Consider the following 9,649-nt stretch of genomic DNA (forward strand, 5'->3'; position numbering starts at 1 on the left):
ACTGATCTGCAAGAGCCATAAAAGGAAACAATTTGCTCCAAATGGATTTTGCATGTTCATCCTCCAGTTACTCACGAAGCCTTTTCTGAGATGCATAGGTAGTCTCCACCAATTCCAGATTAACGTTGTTCTCATTCTTTAAATCAATAATCTTAGACGGTTTGATAGTCAGCTGTCGCCTTTTTTGTTTCCCCCTAGTTTTTAGCTCAAACTGTACAACACCAACCCTAGTTTTCTTCTCAACATTCATAGTCGAACCCTCCTTTTCATTTTTCTTCCTTTGACTAAAAAATGACTTCAGGCCAGCTGTTGTTATGGTCGATGCTTTCTCTCCTGCATAACCATCAAGTACAAACAAAATCATGTTTACATACAAAGTACTGGCATCAAGCATATCCCTACCAAACCTACATTTACCTATATAATCCAGCACATCCTACCTATCTGTATCCCATCTCAACAGTTCAACAACAGACAACAACTTTCTAGATTCCATTTCAGAAATTAAAAAGTCCATTATTACATTATCATCAACACACCTATCCTCGACATCTAAAACTTGCATAGGTTTAGGAGAACAAGAAAGAGGGAACCTTTCTTCTAGAAATTCATTCAAATAAAATGAGAATTCATCCAATGCACTTCTAATTTCTATGAACATTATTTTAAAGTCTTTCAACGCTGATTTATACAAAGAAAATATTGACCTGCCAGGATAACTACTCAAGTTCATCCACAATCCCCTCCTAACCCCTTTGGATTGAAATAATGAGAAAAACAATCTTAGCGATGGAGGTTGCTCTAACAACTCCATCAAAATTTCAAAGGCCCTGACAAATCCCCAAGAATTTAGATGTAACTGTGTTGGAGCACAGTTCAACCAAAACAACACCCTACATTGGAAGTCCGAAAATGGAAGCCCGACACCTAGTTCTATAAGCAAACAACTATACATGTAAAAATATGGCCAGTCGCTCAACTTCTCGCACACACGATCACTCTCCCCAACGACAACACTTCTATTTTAATTCCACTCCCCCCCTGACCCACACATCTAAACCAAGCACATTTACCGACTCAATATCGTTAAAATGGGAGACCTGACTCTTCACATTCTTGTCTACCTAACAACAAGAATCACCTTCCTCCACCTTCACTTTTGGCTTCCCCATTGACCAAACACAAATTCCCGCAAAACAAACAAGAAAAGAAGACAAACGAAGAAAGTACAAACTAACCTTTTTTACTCATTTTTAGCAGACACAAAGAGGGAAAGGGGTCAAACTCTTTTCCTTTGAAACTTCCATACAAATTCACTTGGGAAAAATAACAATCCTTAAGACACAAAATGAAACACTCAACGGTTAAATACCCCATGCGTTTTTTCATCATAGTCGTTCATCAAATAGAGTTATTTTATCTAACGAAGGGGAATCCATCGAAACTTGCGTCAGATGTCATGTCCATTATTTCATTATGGGCGCGTGAACCTAGGTCTCATTTTTATAAAATTAAATTAAAAGGGTAAATAACCTTTTTATATTCACTAGTGGAACCAGCTCGAGCATGGGGCTAGGGAACTCCATCAAATGGCCGAGGTATAAAAAAAATCTCAACCTATTCCCTTTGTTTAGTAACAAGTCAAGTTTGGGGACAATGATACGTACGCCATACCTTGGCCACGAGGCACTATAAGCTCGGCCACGAGGCGCTATAAACTCGGACACGTGAGTCATAAATCGAGTAACAAACAACATAATGACAAAATCTCAAAACCAACAACACAATGAGGGCGGAACTTACCGAGAATATCGACTGGCTACGAGCCCAGCATAACGAACTCTCACTCTTTAAAAAGGAGAGAGAACAGCAAAAGGTTCATCAGGCTCACATACTGATGAACCACTATTTCATGGTTTATCTTGTGCTAATTTGAGTGGTTTTTATCAAGTCTTTGCTCACTTATTCATATGATTTGCATGGTTTTACAAATCTTTCCTTATTCTGTGATATAGTTGAAAACATGTTTCCTAGACCTTTAAACTGTTAATTTTGAATACCCTTTATTACCATTCGATGCCGTGATCTGTGTGTTAAGTATTTTCAGGCTTTATAGGGCAGGAATGGCTTAGAGGACAGAAAGGAAACATGCAAAAGTGGAAGGAACACGAGAAAATAAAGTTTTGAGAAACTGGCAGCGACGCGCATGCACGAACGATGCGGACGCGTGCCTAGCGCAAAACACAAGCGACGCGTACGCGTGATTGACCCGTACGCGCGACAAGGAAAATCGCCAAATGATGCGCACGCGTGGCCTACGCGTACGCGTGACAGACGCCACGTGCAGAAAGTTGCAGAAAGCGTTGGGGGCGATTTCTGGGCTCCTTTTTGGCCCAATTCCAAGCCCAAGAACACAGAATAGAGGCTGGAGAATAGGGGGAATCAAGAATAATTCATTCATTATTCACAATTTTAGGTTTTAGATGTAGTTTTTAGAAAGAGAGGTTCTCTCCTCTCTCTAGGTTTTAGGATTTAGGATTTCTCTTAGATTATGTTTACTTCTTCTCCATTCCAGGTTCAATATTCCTTTAATTTAATTTCTCTTATACTTTTATTTATTCTATTACTTTAGTTTGTTTATTTTCCCAATTTGGTTTATGAACTCCATGTTAGATTTGATTTCTTTATTTAATGCAATTTGAGGTATTTCAGATTTATGGTTGCTTTCTTCAATTTATGTGATTGATGCTTTCAATATTTAGATTTCTCTCCTTTTGGCTCTGGTTGAGTAATTGGTGACACTTGAGTTATCAAACTCCCTTGTTGATTGATAATTGAAATTTGCTGGTTGATTTGGATCCATCTAAAGCTAGTCTTTCCTTATGAGTTGACTAGGACTTGAGGAATCAAATTGATTAGTCCACTTGACTTTCCTTTATTTAGTAAGGGTTAACTAAGTGGGAGTAATGAACAATTCTCATCACAATTGATAAGGATAACTAGGACAGGATTTCTAATTCTCATACCTTGCTAAGAGCTTTATTAGTTATTACTTTAATTCTAGCAATTTACTTTTCCTGTTCATTATTCAAAAAACTCAAAAAGATACAATCCCATAATCAATAATAAATACACCTCCCTGCAATTCCTTGAGAGACGACCCGATGTTTAAATACTTCGGTTATCAATTTTATTAGGAGTTTGTTACTTGTGACAACCAAACTTTTGTACGAAAAAATTCTTTACTGGTTTAGAAACTATACTTGCAACGAAAACTTATTGTAAAATTCTTTACTGGCAGGAACCCGTTCGTCACATACCTTTACTTTTTTTTAGTCATCTTCTCATCACACACCGATTCGCTTGTTTCATTTTTTTTCTTTATTATTATTGAAACTCGTTCTGACTTAAGTGTCAGAGTATCTTTTGCAGGTGTTCCCACTTAAAGTGTTCAACACAAACCGACGTATAACTCTCCCAATGAAAATAGTTTGCCGCTCCAAGGAATCACTCTAGCTCGATTGGACCATCACAAATGGAACAATTCTACATATAGTATTTTGTGGTTTTATCATGAATAATCAACTCTTTTTTATAATTAATAATTAAATAGTAAAAAAAATAGCGAATGACTGAAAATTAAGAAATCGAGTTATTATTATGGAAAAAAGGAACATTTTAAAAATAAAAATATTAATTAATTATCAGCTAAACAAAAATTAATTTTATTTTTTTCATTATACTTTAGATTTCAAATGTGACATTCGTCGCTATTCATCCACTTTAAAATCGCATAAAATGGGTTGAATTATCTAAAATTTAACAAATATTTAAAAACTAAAAAAGAGTGAATGTTAAAAATTCTATTAGTAAAATTTTAGGATTAGCAATTTTTGAATTTTAATTTGTTTGTATCTTTAGTAACTTCATCCGTAGTGCCTATCGGTGGCTATAAGGTGATCCTCCAATAAGGTACTAACAAGTGGAGTGTTTCTAGATGTCATTAATTTGTCTATAAGATATTAAACACAAATTTTTCATTTGTTATCGCGTAACCACTGGAAATAGATTGATAAACAATAAAAGATAACTAAAAAGATTAGAATTTAAACCGAATAAAAAATATATTAAAAAGAATAGATTGAAGTTATCTAAATTTATTTTTAAAATATATATTAAGAATAAGACTGGACATGCTGACACGTGATGGTATTTAGGTGTGTTCGAAATTTTTTTATTAAGACACGGTTGGACACAGCAGACATACGTGTCGAATAAATGTGGTGAATGTTGTGTCCGAAATGTGTCTAATATGCAAATACGCCAACTCAGCAAAATATCCGTGCTTCGTAGATTATTTCCGATCGTTAAGAATGTTAATTCGTACAATGGGTTAGATCAACAAAAAAAGGTTGTCGGCTGATGGTGAAAATGGGCGAGCTGTGAAGACGTTGTCGTTGGAGAAAATCTGCTAGTAGTGGGTTGATTATGTGTGGAAAGTTGTCTGCTCAGCACTGATAGTTATGACCTCAGCTAGAAGCCGATTGTGTTGTTAATGGGTTGGTAATCACTGACGAGGGGGAATAAAGTGAGATTTGTGCATGTGAAGGGCAGTACATAGTAACGTGTATTATAAGACCAGACTGTTAGAGTTAATGGTGTTTGCTTCAGAGTTCAGAATCCGAAGCAGAACATGGTAACTATCACAAGTGGCCATAGTTAGTGGTTTCGGAGTGCACCAGAGAGAGATTGAGATTGAAGAAGAGTAGTTTGAATTTTTTTTCCCTTTTTTTAGACTTTTTTACAGTCTATTTAAAAAATTTTAATGGTATAAATTGAATTGAATTCTAATATTTGAAATAAATTAATAAAATTATAGAATTGAATTGAATTCTAATATTTAAAATATTTATCAAATGAATTAAAGTTTTATATGATTCCAACAATAGACCAAAAAATAAACATGAACTATCAAGAATTAACTTGTTGAGTGGTCTAGTGACATCATAAGTAAAAAGAGTAGTTATTAACGGTAAATTATATTAACTAATTCATGTTATTAAAATGGAACAAAATTATGCTACTTTTTACTAGTGTCATGATTGATACAATTTTAGTTGAAATGTTCAGACTTATTGGCAAACGCTTGGTGTTATTAATCTAAATTAAACACATAAAACTTATACATATGAATAATTATTTTAGATCTACATAGTAGACCTTTCAAAAGAAATAGGTATATATTATATTAAGTGATTCAAAAAAAATAGAAAAGAAAGAGAAGAAAATGAAAGTGGTAAAAGAAGAGAATATATGTATTGAAATGTAGGATACATCAAGAGAATATGAATGAAAAAAGTTAACGAGTAATTAGATAACAAAAATATTTTAAATATTTTAAATATTAAATAAAATTTCAATGAAATGGAATTTTAAATTGAACCTATTTAAATTGAAATTGATTTTGAAATAAAATAATAAAATTAAATTAAATTTTATCTAAACTAATTTAATTATTTTTGTTTTAAATACTGAAATTGAATTCACTAAGGAGTTTTTAAACACCTTGTTAATGATTTTTTTTTTTTTTTTGGTGCTGTACATGGGTTTGGTTGTTTTTGTCAATAGTGGAATAACATTTTTATTTTGATTTTTTTTTAACAAAAAATTCCATGATTTGAGATCAAATTACACCAGCAAATGTTTACCATCATTTCTGCTTAATGTTTTTACTATTATTAACATGGAACCCAAAGTCAAAAGACTCCCAGCCATCCATGTGTAAAAGATTAATTGGTGAAAATCTTATAACCATTGTAACCACAATAAAATTGTAACCATCACAGAAAGCACTTTTTAATTTATCAAAAATATTTAATAACAAAAAAACATTAAAACCGTCATAATTTATTTTATTTAATATTTATTAATTATCACAATAATTAATAAATATTAAATAAGATAAATTTTAATTATTTTTTTCATTGCTGGTCACCAAAAAAAAACTTATAGCATTGCTGATCTTATGAACTTAAATTAAAAATATTAAACACTAAAAGTAAACACTTTTCACAATATAAGAACAAAAAAAAGTAAACCAAACTAGAAAAGTTAGATCATCACCAAGTGTACAATACGAAACCGATTAATTAAAGTAGTCTAGGCTAAACTAAATTAAGCATGGTAAAATCCAGAGTTACTCTAAGCTAAAACATCAGGGAGAGAGAGAGAGAAGGGGGGAGGGCGGTTGATGGTTTTTCAGTATTTGAAAGTCAATACCCGAACCTAAGACTGATCCTTCCTAGTTGAAGTTGTAACTTCGCAAAGATACTCTAAGGTGCGTTCATTGACTTGTTCTAAAAGCTGCTATCTTGATTCTTCTAACTGCAAAGCACCAAAAAGAAAATAAATATAGCACTTAGCTTGTACTGCTATGTGTAATTAATAATGATAATAATATAGTAAGTGCTTAGTTTACCATATAGCTAGCTAGGTAGCTAGGAAGCAAGGTTGTGAAATGAGGTGGTGTCAGAAACGACAGCAGCTTTGATCCTTTCAACGGTGCACTTAATTAAAGTGTTAACAGTGGCGACTGAACCCAGGGATAGCTTGGCGGTTGGGGCGGAGTCAACCAAGATCTGAAACGCAACCGTGAGGAGAGAGCCTCCAGAAGATGCAGCAAGGCCATCAGGAAGAATCGCAAAACCCGAGGGAAGCAGGGCCAGGTAATCTGGATCCCCGCCACTAAGAATTATATTCATGGCAGCCATGTCCACGGGTGCATATACCACATAGGATCCACTGCAGTCTGTACAACTCTCCTGAAGTATCAGCATGTTGCTTTGGCTCGAATTCACACTCTACAGTACATATATGCAATTAATTAATTGTATGAATAATGAAGGCAAGGCAAGGTAATTAAGAAAGTTAATTACATTGACGCGAAGCAGAGAGAGCGCGTTGGAAGAGCTTGCTATGTGTGTGATTTCTTGAACAAGGCCTCGGTTGGAGAGGATATCCCACTGGCTTCGGGAGTTTTGATCTCTGAGGAAATGAAAGAGAGTGTTGGGAGGAACAGGGAGGGAGAAGGAAGTGGCAGCGCAGAGGACAATGCCAGGGGGTCTGCCAGGGTCGTCCATGCTCTTCCTGGTCATAACCCTCACATCATCCATATCCGACGACAGAGTCGTCCATGCATGTGCCGTGGAAGCTCCCACTCCAGTGCAGAAGCTCATCACCATTCTCTCTGCCAACTTCAGCATGCTCCTCCTTCCCTCCGCACTCGTACCACACAGCTCCCCTGCTCCTCCTCCTATGTAACTCGCAACACGTTCGCATTGTCTCTCTAACGTCGCCATCCACCTCTTAGCTCCAAAGGCCAGCCCGCACTTCACCAATGGCTTGTAGAGGGTATGCACGCCTCTATCATCCACTTCTACATGCTCAATCCATGTCACCTTGGAGTAGCCGTTTGGGAGTTCTTCAATTAAGCAGCCAGAGGGCCTTCTTCGGCTGCTTCTTCGGCTTCTGCTCTCATTCTCCAACGACACATCTACCACTGTCCATCTCCCATCCGGATGTTCCTTGCAGTACCTTACGAAATAGTTCTCTCTGCTTGGAACAAGAGGCGATGCCACCTGGAACTCAGCCGACATCTGATAATAATAATAATAATCAACATCAAATTAATTGTTTCATTTTCTTAATTAATTAGTAGTAGATGAGTGTATATATATATACCACTTGCAACGCTCCGTTATAGTTTCCTGCCACTCCGGTTGAAAGCACTTCAAGTGTCAACGCTCTTGACACAATACCACAGAACATTGTTGACCATTGGTTCTGAAAAAATGAAAGTTTAATCAATTCATCAACATATTCCAATCCACAAACAAACTAAAATGTTGGGGTTGGGATTTGGGAACACTACTCACCACATCCATTAGTATCTCAACCAGTTTAGTGTGATTCATGATAATCACCGCGGATTCTCTTGAAGATTCAGATCTCAAGCCCAACGCTTTTGGGCCTATAACTCTAGGCGGAAAGGTCCTCAAGTATTCATCTTCGTTTAGAATCTCAGTACAGTGCTGGTTGCTTTGGACCCACAAAGGATCTCCAACCTGAGCTAGTCTTGTTAGTTCCTCCATAGCTGCCACAGCAAGCTCCACAATCCTGGGTTTGTCCGAATCACAAGGAACTGGGAACGGCCTCAGAAGCTCACTGCCGCCATACATCTCTCCAACCATGCCGCCGGCTGAGGACTGTGATCCTCCACCATAGCTACCAACTCCAAGATCAAGCGACCGAGAATGTGGAGCCATGTGATTGCTATTGTGAGAGGAAGTCACTGGCTTCCCAACATATTTCTCCGCTATTCCCGAAATCCTATCAATCTGATGACCCAAGTATTGAACAGGAAATTAAGAATGAAAAATTTACAACTAAGTAGGAGCTGATGAGGAAGATGCATGATATGATGTAGCGCAGCGTACCTCTTGCTTGAGACGAGCGTTCTCAATCCGGAGGTGCTGCTCGTCAAAGGACATTTCACCAAGGGCAGCAGGTCCTCCACAGTTGGGGCAAGTAGCATTGCTTAGGGCCTCCTTGTATCTGCTGTTCTCGGCACGAAGCTTCTCATTCTCAGCCTTTAATATAGCGTTCTCGTGCCGCTCATGTTGTGCCTTCATCTGTGTCCGCTTGTTTTGGAACCAAAACTTTACTTGCAATGGCTCTAATCCCAGCTCACGGCTCAGCTCCTTTCTTTGCTTGTCATCTGGGTGTGGACACTGCTTGAAGAACCTGACAGACGGAATTCAAGTTCAAAACAATATGCCAATATTATATCAATTAAGAAAACTGAACATACAAAATAAAATGGAGATCAAAATCTGTGTGTGTATATATAATGGTCCTCACGCTTCCATTTCGTGTATCTGGTGCTGTGTGTGGCGATGGTAACCCTTCTTTTTGGGTCGTTGGTTGGGATCTTGCTCATCATCACCGGAAGGAGCTTCCATGATGATCTCAGTAGCAGATTTAATGTCAAAGAACTCATCATCTCCGGTCCTTATTCCCAAATCACTCTCATTGTGAGACGATGACATATCAAGCATCATGTGCTGCTGATGAGAATCGAACACGTTCGTGGGAAACATGGACTCCGCAAATCCTTTAAATTTCAGAAATGATCGAACAGCCACCGGTTTTCTTCTTTCTAATCTGATGCCATATATAACAGGAATAATGAATGCATATGTAGGTTCTAGTATATACACAGAAAGGAAGAAAAATGTTTTTTTTCTACCCACGACTCAGTAAATGGTACTACCCATGCATATAAAAAATAAGAAGGAAAATGTTAGAAATGCCTGTTCAATTGCAAGTTAAGTTGACGATTATATGAGCTTGGGGGCCGGGGAAGGAGGAATGGGTGCAATATGATGCTAATTAGAGGTGCCGGGCCAGAAATAACTTTTGGCTTGTCCTTAGCATTACATGCAAGCAATCAAGACTTTGAAACTTGAAATAAAAACAAGGTATGGCAATAAATCAGAAAAAGACAACAGTGTGAAAAGTTGACAACTATAGACGATGATGACGATACGACTATGTGTAACGCTTGGTAGCTAAGTGGGAAGTGGCAATA

At 36.9% G+C, this 9,649-nt stretch overlaps 1 protein-coding gene across 2 annotated transcripts in view; it reads right to left on the reverse strand.

The window, feature by feature from the left end:
• Window positions 6,046–9,649, reverse strand: part of LOC107643275 (homeobox-leucine zipper protein MERISTEM L1-like) — a 4,948-nt gene continuing 1,344 nt past the window's right edge. For both annotated transcript variants that reach the window (XM_021123314.1, XM_016346869.2), the window contains exons 2-8: window positions 8,920–9,222; window positions 8,496–8,802; window positions 7,935–8,396; window positions 7,741–7,842; window positions 6,936–7,655; window positions 6,479–6,860; window positions 6,046–6,384 (exon numbers count right to left, since the gene is read on the reverse strand). In XM_021123314.1, coding sequence (XP_020978973.1) covers window positions 6,498–6,860; window positions 6,936–7,655; window positions 7,741–7,842; window positions 7,935–8,396; window positions 8,496–8,802; window positions 8,920–9,222 — 2,257 coding nt within the window. In that variant the 3' untranslated portion in view covers window positions 6,046–6,384; window positions 6,479–6,497. The remainder of the gene's footprint in view (window positions 6,385–6,478; window positions 6,861–6,935; window positions 7,656–7,740; window positions 7,843–7,934; window positions 8,397–8,495; window positions 8,803–8,919; window positions 9,223–9,649) is intronic.

This window comes from Arachis ipaensis, chromosome B05 (genome assembly GCF_000816755.2).
Source record: "Arachis ipaensis cultivar K30076 chromosome B05, Araip1.1, whole genome shotgun sequence".
NCBI lineage: Eukaryota > Viridiplantae > Streptophyta > Magnoliopsida > Fabales > Fabaceae > Arachis > Arachis ipaensis.